General features: G+C 39.3%; 1 protein-coding gene across 18 annotated transcripts in view; it reads left to right on the top strand.

Annotated features, from left to right (window-relative positions):
* The window catches only part of LOC137564200 (protocadherin gamma-C5-like), a 669,033-nt gene that overhangs the window by 198,846 nt on the left and 448,161 nt on the right, over positions 1-22,026 (top strand). The window contains exon 1 of one of the 18 annotated variants that reach the window (XM_068277752.1): positions 11,087-13,573. The exons of 16 other annotated variants lie outside the window; for them this stretch is intronic. In XM_068277752.1, the coding sequence (XP_068133853.1) occupies positions 11,180-13,573 (2,394 nt within the window). In that variant the 5' untranslated portion in view covers positions 11,087-11,179. Of the gene's footprint in view, positions 1-11,086; positions 13,574-19,542; positions 21,952-22,026 lie in introns of those variants that run through there. One more of the 18 variants, XM_068277750.1, reaches the window with a different exon arrangement.

The following is a 22,026-nucleotide window of genomic DNA, read 5'->3' as shown; positions in this document are numbered from 1 at the left end:
CAAGAGGCGAACGGGGACCAGCCAGCGTCTGTCTGCAAACTCATGCATCTGACAGCTAGCAGGGCTGGGCTTGTGTGTGCCACCCCATATACCTTATTGCTACCTAGACAAGATCCTTCATCTGCATAGAGCTTACATATTGTGCACCCCACATCCAGCACACAAACACAAATCAGCTGTTACTTTAATATAAACTTACACATACTCCTATGTACGCTCTTCAGCCTTTTTAATACACACACACACACACACACACACACACACACACACACACACACACACACGCTGAAGCACACACACTGACACACATACGCAGACATGCTGACACACGCTGACACACACATACGCAGACACACGCTGACACACACACACTGACGCACACATACTGACCCACACATACACAGACGCACACACACTGACACACACATGCAGACGCACACACTGTTAATCCAATGTAAGCTTTCTTACTGCATTTACAAACAGGTGATATTTGTCAAAATAATTAAAGGGCAAACCTGCCTTTCCCCTCATAATCCTAGATGTGGTCGGCTCTGCAAAGCATAGGCTTGCCTAAGTATTACTATACTATAAGAGCTGGTATTACATAATATGAGCTGCTCTTGTAGATATTTGTGCAGATATTGCATTTGTCAGTGGATATGTATTGCCAGAAAAGTAAACCATCCTGTATGTAAATATTAGAATTTATTGTGGCAGAATCCTTGAACATTTTATGAAAAGCCCATTTTGAAGTGTTTTACTGCCATAAATCACACAGGGCAGAGATCAGAGGACACCACTATGCAGATAAATGAACAGTGAGGACAGGGGGGTCAGCACAGATTCTCCATCTCACAGCCTGTCACTGGCAGACAACGGGAAACATCATCCTTGACCCGTAATATTCACTAGTGTCAAACAAGAAATACCATCCGGACAGAGCTAAACTAAAGAGAGCTGCCGAGGAAAAAGGCAAATACTCCCCATATACACTTTTCAGCTAGCCGTTCAGGCACCTAGCAGGCACATACTCACTCTTCTCTGATGACCTTTGCAGTGCTCGGCTGCACGCTGTTCTGGCCGCTGACACTGGAGGGACCATTTCAGACGCGGTGGAAGTTCAAGTCTCCCTCTCTTGTGCTTCGTCTCCCAGCCACTTCCTGTGTTCTCCGTGATGACGATAGGAGGAGACGGAAGGAGATAACATCAGGACAGGCACTCCCGCTCTGCACTGCAGCGGCTGCAGAAGAGTGCAGCGCCCCACATAGCTGTTTGAATGAGGCGCTGGGGACAAGTGCGATTATGCAGAGCAGATAGCCTCTGGCTGTAGGCAGCAGAGAGCGGGCGATGACATTAGCGGCAGTGCTGTAATCGTAAGTGCGGGGGCGGGGCAGGCAGGACTCAGAAGGTTATGTAATTATGCACATTGCTACCCGCCCCTGCGCACATGGCGCCTGTAGGCTCGTGCCTACAGTGCCTATTGGTAAATCCGGCTGAACGGGTTCATTGATATGAGATGAGCAAAAGTATAACGATCTTGATGTACAATTTTATGATGCATGTTAGTAATTCTGGTTTTGTGTTTATCTTTATGTCATGGGCTTCCATTTTCTGATCATATTAATGTGCAGTAAATTATTAAAGGTTTTTAATGTGTACAATCAGTGGCGCTCATCCAGATTCCGTATTTCCGGGTAACCCGGATATCCAACCTTTTTTCAGCTATCTGACTGGATTCAGATTCCGGATACCTGGGCCCAAATCCGTATAGCTATCTGCGGATATTTGGTCGTATACCCGGATATCCGCGGATATCCGGCGGATATCCGGATCCGAATACTGTTAGTAAGAAGATGACGTCCTGGAGCCAATCAGAGGGCTCCCAGCAGAAGCCCTAGCAACAAATCACAGAGGTGAACACTGGCCAGCCCCACCTGACCTCATTGAGCCAATCAGAGGCCTCCCAGCCTAAGCCCTGGCACCCAATCACACAAAGGAACCCTGGCCAGCCCTCCTGTATAATTAGGAGGGCTGCCATGATGAGACATATTGTCCTAACTTGGGAATGCTCACTGAGAGACATGCTCCAGTGCTGCTGGGCTAGCAAGGTCTGTACACAGTGATAAACTTAAAGCTGTTCAGTGATTAACCCCTTCACTATCACTACACTATTGTTAAATCGTTAATTAGCTTGATGTCCTTGTTTGACAGTCAGAGTGTGTGCTGCAGTGCTGCTGGCCTACCAAGTGCTGTACACAGTGATAAACTTAAGCTGTTCAGTGATTAACCCTTCACTATCACTACACTATTGTTAAATTGTTAATTAGCTTGATTTCATTGTATGACAGTCAGAGTGTGTGCTGCAGGCAGCTGCTGTTTGTCTGTGTGTGTGCTGTGCACAGACTAGGCCAGCTGCTGCCTGCTGGCCAGCTATTAGCCTTAGCTAGCTACAGTATAGGTTAGGGATTAGGGGATAGGATTACTGTGTTATTGTGTAGTTAGTACTGTAGTACTGCAGTCAGTGCTAGTAGTTGTTAGAGTAGTAGTACTACTGTGTTAGCTTTCTACAGAACTGCTTTGTTGTGAGCAGTGCCAGTGTGACAGTTAGTGTGCACTAGTGTCTTCTCCTCTGCTGTCTGACTGTCACTCGGCACTTGGCACGTGTCATGTGGCATGTGCCAAGTGCCACTTGGCAAATGCCAAGTGCCACGTGCCACGTGCCACGTGACACGTGCCAAGTGCCATGTGACACGTGCCAAGTGCCAATTGCCATGTGCCACATTCTGCATGTTCCTGGCACACGTTACACCTGCTGCTGCATTGCCCTGCTCCTGCTGCCTGTGCAGCTCCCACCATCAGGGTGCCACAGGCCACTGATACCACCTATATTTAACCCAAAACACAATTGCTGCGTAATTTTTTGGAGGTGTCTTGGCTGAAAACTGTCATGTCCCAGTTGTGCGGTTGGACTTTGGACACAAAGTGCTTGATTCACAAAGCGTTGCTAACCTACTTAGCACGTCTAAAGTCTTTAGACGTGCTAACCAGGGTGCTAAGTAGGTTAGCACTGGATTTCTCAATCAGATCGTGCGCTAAGTATCGCGCACAAAGTTTTGTGTGCGCAAAGTTTTACGCGCACTAAGTCCCATAGGCTTTAATGGGCACTTTGCGCAGAGCGCCCTGCAGTGTGCGCATAAAGTTTTACGCGTAAAAAGTTTTGCGCGCATAAAGTTTTGTGCGCGGAAAGTTTTGCGCGCGAAAAGCTCATTTAGACGTGCTAAGGGGTTTTTTACAGGCATGCTAACAGTTAGCACCGCTTTGAGAACCAAGCCCAATGTCTGGAACCTAGGCCTGATGTTAAACAGCCATTTTGGGGGGGGGGGGATTTTAAGTCCCCACATCATCAATTTGTGTTTCCCTTTAAAAAAAATAATGATGATACATGCCTCATTTACTTTAAAAACCTTTTTAAAGCAATTTCAAGGGCACTTCCATTTTTCTATCCAGATATCCGAATCCGGCCGGATACCCCGGATACTGAGGTCGGATATCTGATTCGGATTCGGATTGGAAAATGTTGAACTCGGATATCCGACCCGGATATCTGGGTATTTTGAAAAGGGGTATCCGAGCAGCACTCTGTACAATATTCATGCAGATGTCAAGCCCAGAGTTTTAGATGGGGTAGGAAAGGATTACATTTGCCACATTCGTACCACCATCCGTGATCCCAGAGACATTTCAGTTGCTGTTATGCTTAGGTCTCAAATAACAGCCTAAAATGTTGCTTGATGAATAAATGAGAATCAGCAAGTCCTTCCTTTTCCTCACCTTATGAATGTTTTTTTCCCCTCTGTTATAGGAACTTATTTTATTACTGTCCATAAGTGAGTGATGCTTTTTCTGTTGTTGTTCTAGATGTTCTAGTGAGATTGTGCTGTGGAAAATGTTGGCTTTTTTAAATAAAAGAATAACAAACAAGAATAATCATTTAAATTTCAGTGGTAGAAATAGTAAAGGTAATTGCAGCAGTAGTATTGGTGGTTGTTGTGCCTAGTAGGTGCAGCAACAGTTGTAGCCACTTCGGTCTGGCTGTATACTTGGAAGTGGTGGAGGTGGACTTTTACCCACTCCAAAGGACACAACAACAGACACGTGTTAACGTATAACACAAAAATGTATTCTTACACTCCACAACATTTGCAATGCATTTAACGGGCGTGATCCGGCTTCATCAGGCAGTCAGACAGTAGTATATAGCAAATGCCATCCAGGTCTGTATTAAACGCCTCTGTGCTTAATACAGACCTGGACAGCATTTGCTATATACTCCTGTCTGACTGCCTGATGAAGCAGGATCACGCATGTGAAACGCGTTGCAAATTATGGGGAGTGTATGAATACATTTTTGTGTTATACGTTAACACGTGTCTGTTGTCATGTCCTTTGGAGTGGGTAAGAGTCCACCCCTACCACTTCCATGTTTTAAGCTTTTTATAGTATTTTATCCTGTTGGCGCCTCTGCTCACTTGTACTTGATACCAGACCACCCTAGGTGGAAGGGCAGAAATCTTCATGTTTCTTCTTGTCTACAGAGAGCGATTTCTTATTCCTGAGTGGGGACAGGCTTGTTCTCCCCACCTGCTGTTACAGTGGTTGCCTATGAGGTAACCCTGGTTTGTGAGTATATCTATACTTACCTTTAATCTTGTTTCCCCCTAATCTAATACATACTGCACAATATTGGGCTCTTGGTGTCCCTGTCTTTTTCCTCTTCTAGCTGTATACTTGTTACAAATCAATATATTATACCTTACAATATGTGCATTTAGTGCATTTGGTTCTTATATCCAGGATATTTAGTGTCTCTAAATTATTCTTTTCTATACAGCAAGAAACAGGAGTCACGAAATTGATAAATGAATTGCATGTTTTTGTTTTTACACTGTTTGAATTCTGTAATGTCTACGATAACTGTAACCACTTGGTATCTCCTGTGTACCAGGATAGCCAAGGTATATTTAATATTGGTTGGCTAGTTCAATTACTGCATGATTGTTCTACATGACTGTAAACATGCTTAGTTACAATGAATATAAAATACTATAATTAGGAAAGTAAAAGAATAGTGTTAAAGTTCACCCCACCCAATCCATCCTTCCCTTTATTATTTTCACATTAATACACGTAAATAGTATGAAGAAAAGTTGAGGGATAATTATCTGAAAAGACCTAGGCCAAACACAAACTGATAAGCCCATGGACCATAGTATTGAAGCATAGCTTTTAATCCTTCATACTAAAAATAAGGCTCTGAACATGTTATAAAACATAGAAGCTAAGAGTAGCTAATTGAATGGTAGCAGGAAAAAAAGGGCGCCACCATAGACTTTAATGCAATTATCGTTAATACAGCAAAAAAAGCAGAAAAAGGGCGCCACAATAAATATTGTTAAAGCAGTAGGATCAGCCATACTATTCCAGGGAAAAAAAACACATATATAAGTAGATAAATAGTTCAGCTACTTACATAACACATGTATTGTACTGTCCACGTTTTGATTTCAGTGAATGTTATATAGTAAATGACGAGAATTCTGTTCCTGGTGGGGGCCATGTCTTTTGCCCACAGTAAAGGCTAACTCGTGATGTCATTTCTGCCCTTTACTTTTTTTCTTGTCTCCTCCAATCACTGAGTCACCTCAGCCTTGCTTGTAAACACAAGTGAGTAGGGGATCAGGTTTTAGATAAGCAGCAGACAGGGAAATAAAGGGAAGAGGAGGAATAGATTATAGATAAAAAGAACCCCCAGCATGCAATTCTTTGGCACCGACTACTAAAGAGCCAGTGCTCCTAAGGTATATGATAACTCAAAATCATAACAGCAAAACAAGTTTTAAAAGTTTTGAATGCAGGATTAGCATCTTTATCACTTAATACACTCAGACCAGTTGCTGTTGAAATTTGATTTTTATGGTGACGATACCGCTTTAAGAACATTAGAACATTAAAGTTTTTGAAGTATGTTATTGTTTTAGAAGCTTGCAATGTTATAGTTTTTGTCATATTATTTTGTTTGTATGTACAGATTTTATGTTATCAAAGATATTACTGTTTCTATCTGTAAAATGGTGTTTCTGCAGAGTGAGTGGTTAGATTTAGGCACCATCAAGGGGGAGTGGTTAGGGTTAAGCACCACCCAGGTGGCAGTTAGTTTTAGGCAACATCGGGGGTGGTTAGGGTTAGGCACCACTAGGGGGATGGTTAGGGTTAGGCACCACTAGGTAGATGGTTAGGGTTAGGCACCACTGTGGGGATGTTAGGGTTAGGCACCATCGGGGGAGTGGTTAGGGTTAAACACCACTAGGGGGTGGTTAGAGTTAGGTACCATCAAGGGAGTGGTTACTTTTAGACACCACCAGGGGAGGGTTCTGTGGGAGAGTATGGTTGGGTTAAGCTGTATTGTTGAATTACGTAACGATTTTTAACGTTAATATCTTTTCGTTATTATTTACCATCTATTTTTACAACGGTATTTATTGTTAACCAAGTTTAACAATGATCTTTATCGTTATCAGATTTTGTTATCCACCGGCGCTACTTCGTCATCCAAGAGGGCCCTTTTTTAACTGCCCCCTTTTTTCATGTACGCAATTGAACCCACTACTATCAGGGTTTGCACAACTGTAGTGTAATCATTCACAAAGCTAAACTTCTGATATAGAGTTTAAACTGAGGGATACAGTTATCAATGTCAGCCAACAATCTAATTCCACAGCCTCCCTAGACCCACACACACTAAACTATGATAGCTCCTCACAATGTTACCATAATAAAGTAACAAACATACATATATTCTCAGTCATTTCACAAACATTTTAAAGTATTGGGAGTTGTAATTTTATGTACAGTATATTGGTAGTTGATAATTAGAATTTACATAAATAACAGTAGGTGTTAAAAGACTGACTGATTCTAAATATACCAGTATAAGTTCTGTATTTTTCTTAAGAAATCAAGATAAAATATTCTGTATAGTAAATATACTTTTGCAGACTGAATGCATTTTCTTCCAAATCATACCAGCCCTGTCTTTCTGTACTTAAGATAACAATTAGGTAATTTAACATTTTATATATATATATATATATATATATATATATATATATATATATATATATATATATATATATATATATATATATATAATATATATATATATATATATATATATATATATATATATATATATATATATACACACACAATGGGTTGCAAAAGTATTCAGCCCCCTTGAAGTTTTCCACATTTTGTCACATTACTGCCACAAACATGAATCAATTTTATTGGAATTCCACATGAAAGACCAACACAAAGTGGTGTACACATGAGAAGTGGAACGAAAATCATACATGATTCCAAACATTTTTTTACAAATAAATAACTGCAAAGTGGTGTGTGCATAATTATTCGGCCCCTTTGATCTGAGTGCAGTCAGTTGCCTATAGACATTGCCTGATGAGTGCTAATGACTAAATAGAGTGCACCTATGTGTAATCTAATGTCAGTACAAATACAGCTGCTCTGTGAGGGCCTCAGAGGTTGGCTAAGAGAATATTGGGAGCAAAAACACCGTGAAGTCCAAAGAACACACCAGACAGGTAATGGATAAAGTTATTGAGAAATTTAAAGTAGGCTTAGGCTACAAAAAGATTTCCAAAGCCTTGAACATCCCATGGAGCACTGCTCAAGCGATCATTCAGAAATGGAAGGAGTATGGCACAACTGTAAATCTACCAAGACAAGGCCATCCACCTAAACTCACAGGCCAAACAAGGAGAGTGCTGATCAGAAATGCAATCAAGAGGCGCATGGTGACTCTGGACGAGCTGCAGAGATCTACAGCTCAGGTGGGAGAATCTGTCCACAGGACAACTATTAGTTATGCACTGTACAAAGTTGGCCTTTATGGAAGAGTGGCAAGAAGAAAGGCATTGTTAACAGAAAGCAAATGAAGTCCCGTTTGCAGTTTGCCACAAGCCATGTGGGGGACACAGCAACCATGTGGAAGAAGGTGCTCTGGTCAGATGAGACCAAAATAGAACTTTTTGGCCAAAATGCAAAACGCTATGTGTGGCGGAAAACTAACACTGCACATCACTCTGAACACACCATCCCTACTGTCAAATATGGTGGTGGCAGCATCATGCTCGGGGGTGCATCTCTTCAGCAGGGACAGGGAAGCTGGTCAGAGTTGATGGGAAGATGGATGGAGCTAAATACAGGGCAAACTTGGAAGAAAACCTCTTGGAGTCTGCAAAAGACTTGAGACTGGGGCGGAGGTTCACCTTTCAGCAGGACAATGACCCTAAACATAAAGCCAGAGCAACAATGGAATGGTTTAAAACAAAACATATCTATGTGTTAGAATAGCCCAGTCAAAGTCCAAATCTAAATCCAATCGAGAATCTGTGGCAAGATCTGAAAACTGCTGTTCACAAACGCTGTCCATCTAATCTGACTGAGCTGGAGCTGTTTTGCAAAGAGGAATGGGCAAGGATTTCAGTCTCTAGATGTGCAAAGCTGGTAGAGACATACCCTAAAAGACTGGCAGCTGTAATTGCAGCAAAAGATGGTTCTACAAAGTATTGACTCAGGGGGCCGAATAATTACGCACACCTCACTTTGCAGTTATTTATTTGTAAAAAGTGTTTGGAATGATGTATGATTTTCGATCCACTTCTCACATGTACACCACTTTGTATTGGTCTTTCACGTGGAATTCCAATAAGATTGATGCATGATTGTGGCAGTAATGTGACAAAATGTGGAAAACTTCAGGGGGGGGGGGGCAAATACTTTTGCAACCCGTTGTATATATATATATATATATATATATATATATATATATATATATATATATATATATATATACATATATGTATGCATGTATGTGTATATATGTGTATATATATATATGTGTGTATATATATATATATATATATATATATATATATATATATATATATATATATATATATATATATATATATATATATATATATATAAATATATATATATATATATATATATATATATACAGGATCTTCTCAAAAAATTAGCATATTGTGATAAAGTTCATTATTTTCTGTAATGTACTGATAATCATTAGACTTTCATATATTTTAGATTCAAATACACACAACTGAAGTAGTTCAAGCCTTTTATTGTTTTAATATTGATGATTTTGGCATACAGCTCATGAAAACCCAAAATTCCTTTCTCAAAAAATTAGCATATTTCATCCGACCAATAAAAGAAAAGTGTTTTTAAAACAAAAAAAGTCAACCTTCAAAAAATGTTTTCAGTTATGTACTCAATAATTGGTTGGGAATCCTTTTGCAGAAATGACTGCTTCAATGTGGCGTGGCATGGAGGCAATCAGCCTGTGGCACTGCTCAGGTGTTATGGAGGCCCAGGATGCTTCGATAGCGGCCTTAAGCTCATCCATAGTGTTGGGTCTTGTGTCTCAACTTTCTCTTCACAATATCCCACAGATTCTCGGGTTAAGGTCAGGAGAGTTGGCAGGCCAATTGAGCACAGTAATACCATGGTCAGTAAACCATTTACCAGAGGTTTTGGCACTGTGAGCAGGTGCCAGGTCGTGCTGAAAAATGAAATCTTAATCTCCATAAAGCTTTTCAGCAGATGGAAGCATGAACCCACTTTTGAATCAGAAATAGCGGCAGAAGCGCCTGACCTGGGCTACAGAGAAGCAGCAATGGACTGTAGCTCAGTGGTCCAAAGTACTTTTTTCGGATGGAAGCAACTTTTACATGTTATTCGGAAATCAAGGTGCCAGAGTCTGGAGGAAGACTGGGGAGAGGGAAATGCCAAAATGCCTGAAGTCCAGTGTCAAGTACCCACAGTCAGTGATGGTCTGGGGTGCCATGTCAGCTGCTGGTGTTGGTCCACTGTGTTTTATCAAGGACAGGGTCAATGCAGCTAGCTATCAGGAGATTTTGGAGCACTTCATGCTTCCATCTGCTGAAAAGTTTTATGGAGATGAAGATTTCATTTTTCAGCATGACCTGGCACCTGCTCACAGTGTCAAAACCACTGGTAAATGGTTTACTGATCATGGTATTACTGTGCTCAATTGGCCTGCCAACTCTCCTGACCTGAACCCCATAGAGAATCTGTGGGATATTGTGAAGAGAAAGTTGAGAGACACAAGACCCAACACTTTGGATGAGCTTAAGGCCGCTATCGAAGCATCCTGGGCCTCCATAACACCTGAGCAGTGCCACAGGCTGATTGCCTCCATGCCACGCCGCATTGAAGCAGTAATTTCTGCAAAAGGATTCCCGACCAAGTATTGAGTGCATAACTGAACATAATTATTTGAAGGTTGACTTTTTTGTTTTAAAAACACTTTCCTTTTCTTGGTCGGATGAAATATGCTAATTTTTTGAGATAGAAAATTTGGGTTTTCATGAGCTGTATGCCAAAATCATCAATATTAAAACAATAAAAGGCCTGAACTACTTCAGTTGTGTGTATTTGAATCTAAAATATATGAAAGTCTAATGTTTGTCAGTACATTACAGAAAATAATGAACTTTATCACAATATGCTAATTTTTGAGAAGATCCTGTATATGTATAAATATATATATATATAATTATTATTATTGATTTAGAAGACGCCAACATATTCCTTGACACTGTATGTATACAATATCTCTGAGATAATTAATCCATATGCCATTTTTATGTTTAGCAACAACTGAAGCATAAAAGCAGGATTTTGTGCTGGTGTAAATTCATAAAATAAATGGACATCCGTAATTTTAATGGCATAAACTGCATGTAGAGGATGTTAACATCCTGGCTTATTAAATTGATATATTTTGATTAAAACATTTTCCGATTTTTATAAAGTATTAACACATGATACTATATACATTTTTCTGCAAGCAGTGTTGATGCAGTTCCTCAAACCAACTCTAAGTGGTGCTATAAGCCTATTTATTGTAGCTTCATTTAAAGAGCTCTTGGCTCATGCTACAGTGTCACAGCACAAGCCTGCAAGAGCAGACATAATACAGGATTTTAACTCTTTTACAGTCTACTGGCACAAAAATAAGGTTTCTGATATTAGTGTGCTATCGGCTAACATGGCTATGAAGATGAATGGACACAAAGCAATGGATTGGCAGGTAGTATTCTTACTAATTTTCTTTCAAATTTCTATTAAGAATATATCAGCTCAGCTTCACTACTCAATACCTGAGGAACTGAAACAAGGATCTTCAGTGGGAAATATAGCAAAGGATCTGGGACTGAAGACAAAGGAATTGTCACTAAGAAATTTCAATATTGTTTCTAGAGGCAAGAGGCAATATTTCAGCATTAATTTAGAAAATGGAGAACTGTGTGTGTTAGAAAAAATAGACAGAGAGATTGTATGTGAGGCGAGAGATACCTGTATAGTAAGCTTTGAAACTGTCATTGAAAATCCTTTACAATTATACACAGTTAAGGTGGAAATTTGGGATGTAAATGATAATCCACCTATGTTTTCCAAAAATGTTTTTGACATAGTGATTAGTGAATCCGCATTACCTGGTGCAAGGATCCCATTGGAACGTGCAGGTGACCCTGACTTAGGAATTAATTCTGTACAGAAATATACAATTAGTGCAAATGAAAACTTTATTCTAGAAGAAAAAGTTACTGTTGATAGAATTACATCTTTAGAACTTATCTTAGAAAAGGCTCTGGACAGAGAAAAGCAAAGTATGCATGAACTAATTCTAACAGCTGTGGATGGGGGACAACCACCTAAGAGTGGCACAGCTCTTATAAAGATTATAGTTCTTGATGTAAATGACAACGTTCCAAAATTTAATAAAGACACTTACAAGATCACCTTAAATGAAAATGTGCCAGTTGGATACTTAGCTCTGCAGCTCAAGGCCCAAGATGAAGATGAAGGCTCCAATGCAAAAGTTACATACTCATTTCGTACAATTCCAGACAATGTATATTCAGTCTTTTCTATAGATCCAGAATCTGGAGATATCAAAGTAATAGGAGCTTTAGATTATGAGATTAAACAAAAGTATGAATTAACCGTTGAAGCTAAAGATGGGGGAGGTTTCGCAACTCATTGCGAAGTCTTAGTAGAAGTCATTGATATGAATGACAATGCTCCTGAAATAACTGTCACCTCTTTCTCACCTACAATCCCAGAGGACTCTCCTCCTGATACGGTAATTGCATTAATTAATGTTCATGATGTTGACAGTGGTGAAAATGGAGAAGTTGTTTGTGAAGTAACCCAAGGTGTACCTTTCAAATTAATTTTATCATCAGCCAATTACTATAAACTTGTTACAACATCACATATGGATAGAGAGCAACAAGCCCAATATGATATAGAAATTAAAGCTATGGACCATGGATCTCCGCAACTGTTTACCAACAAAACCATTCAGCTTTTTGTCTTGGATGTAAATGACAATGCACCTGTTTTTGAAAGAACAAGTTATACTGTTTATGTACTTGAAAATAATCCACAAGGAACTTCCATCCATAAGATTCATGCTTCTGATTCTGATACTAATGAAAATTCTAAAATCAATTACTGTATTCTAAGTAATAACATAGATGGCATCCCAGTGTCTTCATATGTTTCCATAAACTCAATAACTGGGATTATCTATGCTCAGAGATCATTTGACTATGAACAGTTACGGGAGTTTCAGTTCCAAGTAATGGCCAAAGACAGTGGGTCTCCTTCTCTCAGCAGTAATGTCACGGTGAAGATATGTATCATTGATAAGAATGACAATGCTCCTAAGATCCTCTATCCGTCACCAGACACAGAGGATTCAGCACTATTTGAATTTATTCCTCATTCAGCCGAGAAAGGATATCTAGTGACCAAAGTGATTGCAGTGGATGCTGACTCTAGACACAATGCCTGGCTTTCTTACCACTTACACCAAGTTCCTGATCCATCTTTATTCATTATTGGTCAACATAGTGGAGAAATCAAAATAGGAAAAGAACTTCCGGACATGGAGTCTTTAAGACAGAAGATTGTAGTCCTTGTAAAGGACAATGGAGTCCCATCCCTGTCATCTACTGTGACTCTGAACTTGGTAGTAGCACAAAACTTTCAACAAGTTGTACCAGAGATAAAACGTCAGCCAAAGATTGCGGAAACCTCATCTAATGTGACATTCTACCTAATAGTTTTCATAGCTGTGATTTCTCTTTTATTTGTTACAACTGTGGTAGTTATGGTCATTCTTAAATGCAGAAAAACACACACCCCAACATCTCTAGGAACTTTTGGCAGAAATGTGTATCCTCAGTTCACCCTGGGATATCCCTCTGAGATCAGTGACACAAGCTTACCCTTCCCATTCTCCTATGATGTCTGTGTGACTCTTGACTCAAAACAGAATGAAATTGCCTATCTGAAACCAACCCAGAATGTCCCCACAGACAATCTCATTGATACAGGTGATTCAGCAGTGGGAAATGATCAAACTCAGCAGGTAAGAGAATTTACACAATTATCATAAATCCTTCATAATGTGCTATATGTCACACAAAAACAATTACAAGTACTAATAATGTACTTAGTATGTGTATATTTCAATGTGCTTGGAGAGGGGTGGACCAGGCAAAGTGGGAAAACACAAAAGAGAAAAGACCCCAGGAGCCCAGAGAGCAATAGTGAATTATGTATTTGTGTATAAATGCACTTGCATGAATCTGCTACCCCCAATATGCATACTAAGGAGTTCCCACCTCCACTTGGGGTTTGTGAGGATCCTCAAGGTCACAATACCTGTAATTTAGGTAGATTCTAGGGATAATAATTACAGTAAAAAGTACACATTTCCAACAGAGCTGTATTAGACAGTTAGAGGTGGTTGTAGACACCTAAAAAGATATAAAATCATTAAAAATAATTTAAAAGGAGATGCATAGTTGGCTTACCTCAAGTGAGCTCAAGTCTAAATGCTATTGGCCAGAAGGCACTTTTTGTGGTTTTACTGACCTAGAAAAGCGGAAAGAACCCAAGAAATGCATTTCTGACCCTGTATGGGTACAATAAACTTTTGTAATTTTAAGTTGAGTTAATTTTCTGCCTTTGTTAGTTTCTGACCTCCAGAAGAGGTAAGCCAACTACACATCTCCTTTACATAGTTTTTAATTCTTTTATATATATTTTGGGGCATCTCTACCCACCTATAATGGAATGTGCTTGCATGTATAGTTTTATTGTTTTATTTTATTTCATTTTAAAACCTGTGTTTGCCCTTGAGTCATTCTTTGTCATGTATTCAGAGTAAATGGTATTTATTTATGTAAATAGAGAAAATGTTATTTATTTATTTATTGCCATATATTGTTCAAGGACTTGAGAGGTGCAAATGATGGTAATGAGCACACTGGCTTACACAGACTGTATTGATTGATGTAATGGTATTCTTAAAAAAAAGTGTCCAATAATGTTGAACCTTAATTTTGGTATTAAATAAAATACACTTTTTGATTATTATGGTGTTTTGGTGAGGCAGCTGGAACCTGTACTTTGGCATAATGCTGACAATCTGTCTTGTGTTGGTAGCATAAATCTTTTTGAGTGGTAGTGAACACTGCATAGAAACTGAATGCTTGTAGTAGTATTTATGACAATTTTAAAATGTTATTTGGCAGATGGCTATATCTATTTATGTATAGTGTGTACTAAAGCAGCAACCCTGCATGTAATATTGAAGGTTTATAGAGTGATGGATTTGTCCCTTAGGCTTGATTAAACTTTGTATTTAATTATGAGTCTGCTACATAATAACACATATTCTATGCCTTCTTTATTATGGTTCTGCAGCACTAATTTTAGAGGTTGAAAGTTATGTTTATTGCATCTGGGTAGAGGGTGCAGTACAAGGATCAGGTATGTCTGTTTTTGAAACCGCCTGGCTATAACTTCCTAACCGTATAATAAAGACTTATAGGGCCTGATGCAATTGTCAGACTCGCCAGTGTTAAACACTGGTGAGTCCGATAATCAGGCTACTATAAAGTCGCTTGATTCAATTGCATTTAGCCCTAGGCAGGGTGCTAAAAGAACTCGCTTGGGCGATATTATCGCCCAGCAAGTTTCTTACACCCTATCCTATTACACTTTGCATGCCAGACATGAGCGTTAGCTTAGACCTGCAAAAAGCAGGTCTAAACATGCTAACGCACGACATCGCCGTTGCATCTGGGGGTCTCCTTTCATAAGGAGACCCCCAGAGCTCTCCGCCGGCCGCCGCTCGTCTCCGCAACCCCCCACAAAATTGCAAAGCTACAAATTGCTTCAATTCCTTACCGCCGCTTTACACCCGCCGGCCGCCGCATCTCGCCGCAAGTCCCCGCTGTGTAATTACAGTGTACGAGTTACTGTAATTACACTCACTAAGAACAGAGTCCCGGCAAAGCATCTTTGAATCAGCCGCCGGGGCTCCCCATTGGTTCACAGGCTGGACCAACGAAAATGGCTCGTACACTGTAATTACAATTTTGTGGGGGGTTGCGGAGACCCCCAGATGCAGCGGCGGAAGATGGTGGCGGATGTTCGGTGGGTTGTGCGCATGTGTGGGGAGCGAGGCCATGGTGCTGATGGACAGCACCACAGGGTAAACCTCGCTCCCCATCGCCCGGTAATAGGGAGCATCGCTCAGGCTTTCGCCTGAGTAATGCTCCCTAACGATCGGCCATCGCACGAGTGAAACTGGCAATAGGATTTTCCGGTAATCCTCATGCGATGGCAAGGTGATAAGTAGCTCGCATCTGCAGCTACTTATCACCTGGAATAGCATCAGGCCCATATACTTTTACACATGGAGTACATTTTCTCCTGTTTGATTTTGGTATGCTTCTGAATATACAATCTGTACAATCCTGCAAAATAGTATTTTGAATTGATATCCTATATGTGTTCAGAATCCTTGTCAGTACAGCTAATTGTTATGTTCAGTTCCCCAACACTGTCTTGTGATTCAGACACTTCTATTTCCTATTTAAAAGTTCCTGATTTGTAAGCTACTTGCTTACTTGCCAACAAATCAGGTTGTTTATTGTCCTACTATGCATTAGGCCTGCTTGTTTATTAACAGGCACTAGGTGGTCAAATGTTGTGGCTGCAAACATGCAGCCACATACCTGCCCCACACTTGCAGTGCCTGCCTGTGGCCTGCAGTGTGCACACACCATGCGGCTCTGTGCAGTATGTCGCTGACACACACGGACATAGGTGGACACAGACACATGTGGTTTTATTAGGCAGGATGAGCGCAGCGGTGAAACAGGAAGCTAAAGCAAACATTAGGATGTAGGATTTCTTAAGATACTCATAGGTTTATAGATTGCCACTTGATGTGGTAAAAAAATAGATCCCTCTCTGATCTGAATTTGATCAAAGAGGGGCCTCTTCCTTCCATGTTCTGCACATAGATTGTCAATAGACTTCAGTATAAAATCTACCGAAAACATATTGAACCCAGTAATTCTTCCAGAGCGATGGAGGTGCTTTTGCCAGCTTTGATCTTTTGAGCAGTTGCTTCCATGATAGCCTGAGGAAGTGGGTTTTGACCCGTGAAACGCATTGCAAATTCTGGAGTTATGAATAAAGTTTTTATCTGATAAGTGACTGTTGTAAGTCTACTTTGAGAGATAAGGCCACCACTGCCTCCCTTCTTACACTGCATTGAAATATTTTATTCTGCTACTGGTGCCTCTGTTCAAGTACTAATCATTAAACACAATAATAACACTGTCACAAATACTGTCATTTAATTACTGGCTGCAATAAGGAGCATTCCTTTGATCAGTGCTGAGTAAAACTATACTTAAACTGTTTGGATTCTGTAATGTCTAAGATTACTGCAACCACTTGGTATCTTCTGTGCACGTAGATAGCCAAGGTATAGCTAATATTGGTTGGTTGGTTCAGTTACTGCATGATTGTTCTAAATGACTGCAAACATTCTTAGTTACAATAAATATACAATGCCGTTAATATTATTAAGGAAGTGAAAGAATAGTGTCAAAGTTCATCCTATACTCCCCTTTATTATTTTCGCATCAATACACATAAATAGTATGAAGAAAAGTCAAGGAATTACTCTCTGAAAAGCACTAGGTCAAACGTGACCTGATAAACCCCTGGTCCATAATATTAAAGCATAGCTTTTAATTGTAACGATCGGTGTCAGCACACAGAGAGAATCTGATTATTGATGATCTGCAGAATCATCAATAATACAAATGTATACTTGATTATGGATGATCTGCAGAATCACCAATAATGCAAGTATGACTAACCCTCTGGACACCTAATGAAGTGTAAGTGTTTGGTGCAACTGTAGGCTATCTCCCGTGGGGCGGGAGACACAGATAACTTAGGCCAGAGACCACCTGAGGAGCAGGTGGCCCTCGGCTGTGCAGGGACTATCTCCTTAAGAGAGGGGATAGAGATATTCTTGCAGCCAGTGATTCCCTGGTAACCTGGTAATCAGACTGTACTGCAGCCAAGGGACTCCTATTCCTAAATAGTCTCGGCTGTTAATTCTTCCATGAAGGGAAATCATTGGCCCAGCGGATTTTCAAGAAATCTGCACCCAAGATCATCACAGAACCCCCGCCATGTTTTACAGTTGGGTCCTATTCAAGATCGGCCTACTGACATTTAAATCACTGAACAATCTAGGCCCTGTATACATGAAAGAAATGTTGCAGCTCCGTAGCAATCCCCGCATTCTCAGATTCACAGGTTCTAATAATCTAGTCATACCCAGAGTCCACTTGGAAACTTTTGGTCCCAGAGCCTTCTGTCATGCTGCCCCTACGTTTTGGAACTCCTTACCTCAACAGATCAGGAGACAGCTTCATCCTTGGATGTGTATAAATCCAGACTGAAAACCCACCTGTTGAGTTTGGCATTTGCAGAAATATAACTTTTGTTGTGTGAATACTTCATCCTACTACCAATTACTGAATCTGAGAGAGCCTAAGCGCTTTGAGTCCTATGGGAGAAAAGCGCTATAGAAATGTTATTGTAGTGTATTATTGTATTGGATGAAATGCTTCTTTCGGCTGTCTCCAAACGTACACTCGGCCGGAGGTCGGAAATAATGCAACCAATGATTCGTCAGAGAAAATTACATTTTTCCACTGCTCGAGGGATCAATTCTGGTGCTTTCTACACCACTCTAAACACTTTGAAACATTTGTCTTTGAGAGCAGAGGTTTTCTAATTGCAGTTCTTTTGTGGAATCCAGATTTGTGCAGCTCCCATGTTCATTCAGCTTTGTAGTGATTTTTTTTTTATAACTCTATTTTTATTGAAAAATAAACAGGTGAACATGACTAGTTGTACAAGTAACACCAGAAAAGTAACCAAATAAGTCATACAAAGATGTGAAAATTAACAACTTCTTCAGTCTGAGCTTGTCAGACTCCAACATGTTTCATACTATAGCTTTACAGTCATTTTAGAAGCCGCGGTCTTGCAAGCTTTTCTAATAATTCGATTTAGAGTCCGACGGTCTCTCTCAGACAACTTCGACTTTCGGCCACAACTGTGCTTTGCTGAGGACGTTTTTCCTTCTCTTTCAAAGGCAGTCATTACTTTTGAGACACTACCTCTTGAAATGCCAAGCATTCGGGCAGTTTTCTGTTACAGTAGCGCCTGCCATACAAGCACCAACAATTTGGCCTCTTTGAAAGTCTGAGAGATCTGCCATTTTTATAAATCATAACCAACTTTTGTTTAAATATCTGTAAAAAAAAAACTATTATTTTAATTAAACATATCAAATAAAAAAATAACAAACAAAAAGAAATGTAACACATGTCAAGTTTTGATTGCTTAAAACATGTTCAAAGATTATGATGCCAAAATCTTAGGTGTCTCCATTATTTTGTCCAACCCCTGTATATATATATATATATATATATATATATATATATATATATATATATATATATAAATATGTATGTATACATTCATCTTTATCAGGTATACCATTCTTGCAATCACCCTTTTTGGTGAATCTCTGAGAGATAAATATTCTATGTGTCATTTTTTATGTGTAGTAACAACAAAAGTGTATATAGGTTGTAAATTAATATAATAAATGAATGGCAATTATTTTAATAGAGTAAACTGCAAGCTGAGGATGTTTACATCGCTACTTATTACACTGAAATTTTTGATTCAATAATGTTTTTTGTTTTGATAAACTATTGACTATTGACACATTATACTATACACATTTTCTTTAAGCAGTGTTGATGCAGTTCCTCAAACCAACTCTTGGTGGTGCTAAATGTCTATTTATTGTAGCTTAATTTAAAGAGCTCCTGGCTCATGCTACAGCGTCACAGTGGAAGCTTGCAATAGCAGACATAATACAGGATTTTAACTCTTTTACAGTCTACTGGCACAAAACAGAATTCTGATATTTGTGTGCTATCAGCTAACATGGCTATGAAGATTAATGGATATAAAGCAATGGATTGGCAGGTAGTATTCTTACTAATTTTCTTTCAAATATTTATTGAGAATATATCAGCTCAGCTTCACTACTCAATTCCTGAGGAACTGAAACAAGGATCTTCAGTCGGAAACATAGCAGAAGATCTGGGTCTAAAGACAAAGGAATTGTCACTCAGAAATTTCAATATTGTTTCTAGAGGCAAGATGCAATATTTCAGCATTAATTTAGAAAATGGAGAACTGTGTGTGTTAGAAAGAATAGACAGAGAGATTGTATGTGAGGTGAGAGATACCTGTATAATAAGCTTTGAAGCTGTCATTGAAAATCCTTTACAATTATACACAGTTAAGGTGGAAATTCAGGATATAAATGATAATCCACCTATGTTTTCCAAAAATGTTTTTGACATAGTGATTAGTGAATCCGCACTACTTGGTGCAAGGATCCCATTGGAACTTGCAAATGACCCTGACTTAGGTATCAATTCCGTGCAGAAGTATACAATTACTCCAAATGAATACTTTATACTTGGAGAAAAAGTGACTGTGGATGGAATTACATCTTTAGAACTTATTCTAGAAAAGGCTTTGGATAGAGAAAATCAAGATACCTATGAACTGATTCTAACAGCTGCAGATGGGGGACAACTACCTAAGAGTGGCACAGCTCTTATCAAGATTAAAGTTCTTGATGTAAATGACAACGTTCCAAAATTTATTAAGGACACTTACAAAATCAGCTTAAATGAAAATGTGCAAGTTGGATACTTGGCTCTTCAGCTCAAGGCCCAGGATGAAGATGAAGGTTCTAATGCAAAAATAACATATTTGTTTCGTAATGTTCCAAATAATGTTTATTCTGTCTTTTCTATAGATCCAGAATCTGGAGATATCAAAGTAATAGGAGCTTTAGATTATGAGGTTAAACAAAGGTATGAACTAACCATTGAAGCTAAAGATGGTGGAGGCTTTGCAGCTCATTGCAAAGTCCTAGTACAGGTTATTGATATGAATGACAATGCTCCTGAAATAACTGTCACCTCTTTCTCACCTACAATCCCAGAGGATTCTCCTCCTGATACAGTTATTGCATTAATTAATGTTCATGATGTTGACAGTGGTGAAAATGGAGAAGTTGTTTGTGAAGTATCCCAAGGTGTACCTTTCAAATTAATATCATCATCAGCCAATTACTATAAACTTGTTACAACATCACATATGGATAGAGAGCAACAAGCCCAATATGATATAGAAATTAAAGCTATGGATCATGGATCTCCTCAACTGTTTACCAACAAAACCATTCAGCTTTTTGTCTTGGATGTAAATGACAATGCACCTGTTTTTGAAAGAACAAGTTATACTGTTTATGTAGTTGAAAATAATCCACAAGGAACTTCCATTCATAGGATTCATGCTTCTGATTCTGATATTAGTGAAAATTCTAAAATAATTTATTCTATTCTCAGCAATAGCATAGATGGCATCCCAGTGTCTTCCTATGTTTCCATAAACTCAATAACTGGGATTATCTATGCTCAGAGGTCATTTGATTATGAACAGCTAAGAGCGTTTCAGTTCCAGGTAATGGCCAAAGACAGTGGGTCTCCTTCTCTCAGCAGTAATGTCACAGTGAAGATATGTATCAATGATAAGAATGACAATGCTCCTAAGATCCTCTATCCCTCACCAGACACAGAAGATTCAGCACTGTTTGAATTTATCCCTCACTCTGCTGATAAAGGATATTTAGTGACCAAAGTGATTGCAGTGGATGCTGACTCTGGACACAATGCCTGGCTTTCTTACCACTTACAGCAAGTTCCTGATCCATCCTTATTCATCATTGGTCAACACAGTGGTGAAATTAAAATAGGAAAAGAACTTCCGGACATGGAGTCTTTAAGACAGAAGATTGTAGTCCTTGTAAAGGACAATGGAGTCCCATCACTGTCGTCTACTGTGACTCTGAACTTGGTAGTAGCAGAAAACTTTCAACAAGTTGTACCAGAGATAAAACATCAACCAAAGACTACAGAAACCTCATCTAATGTGACATTCTATCTAATAATTTTCATAGCTGTGATTTCTCTTTTATTTGTCACAACTGTGGTAGTTATGGTAATTTTCAAGTGCAGAAAAACACACACTACAACGTCTTTAGGCACCTTTGGCAGAAATGTGTATCCTCAGTTCACCCTGGGATGTCCCTCTGAGATCAGTGACACAAGCTTACCCTTCCCATTCTCCTATGATGTGTGTGTGACTCTTGACTCAAAGCAGAATGAAATTGCCTATCTGAAACCGACCCAGAATGTCCCCACAGACAATCTCATTGACACAGGTGATTCAGCAGCAACAAATGATCAAACTCAGCAGGTAAGAGAGTGTTCACAAATATAGCAAATGCTTCAAAATGTTATATTAGCCACGGTTTAGTAACAGTAGAACACA

The sequence above is a fragment of the Hyperolius riggenbachi genome, chromosome 3 (assembly GCF_040937935.1).
Source record: "Hyperolius riggenbachi isolate aHypRig1 chromosome 3, aHypRig1.pri, whole genome shotgun sequence".
In the NCBI taxonomy this organism is placed as follows: domain Eukaryota; kingdom Metazoa; phylum Chordata; class Amphibia; order Anura; family Hyperoliidae; genus Hyperolius; species Hyperolius riggenbachi.
The sequence above is the reverse complement of the archived record's forward strand: the minus strand, read 5'-3'. Positions and strand labels throughout refer to the sequence as shown.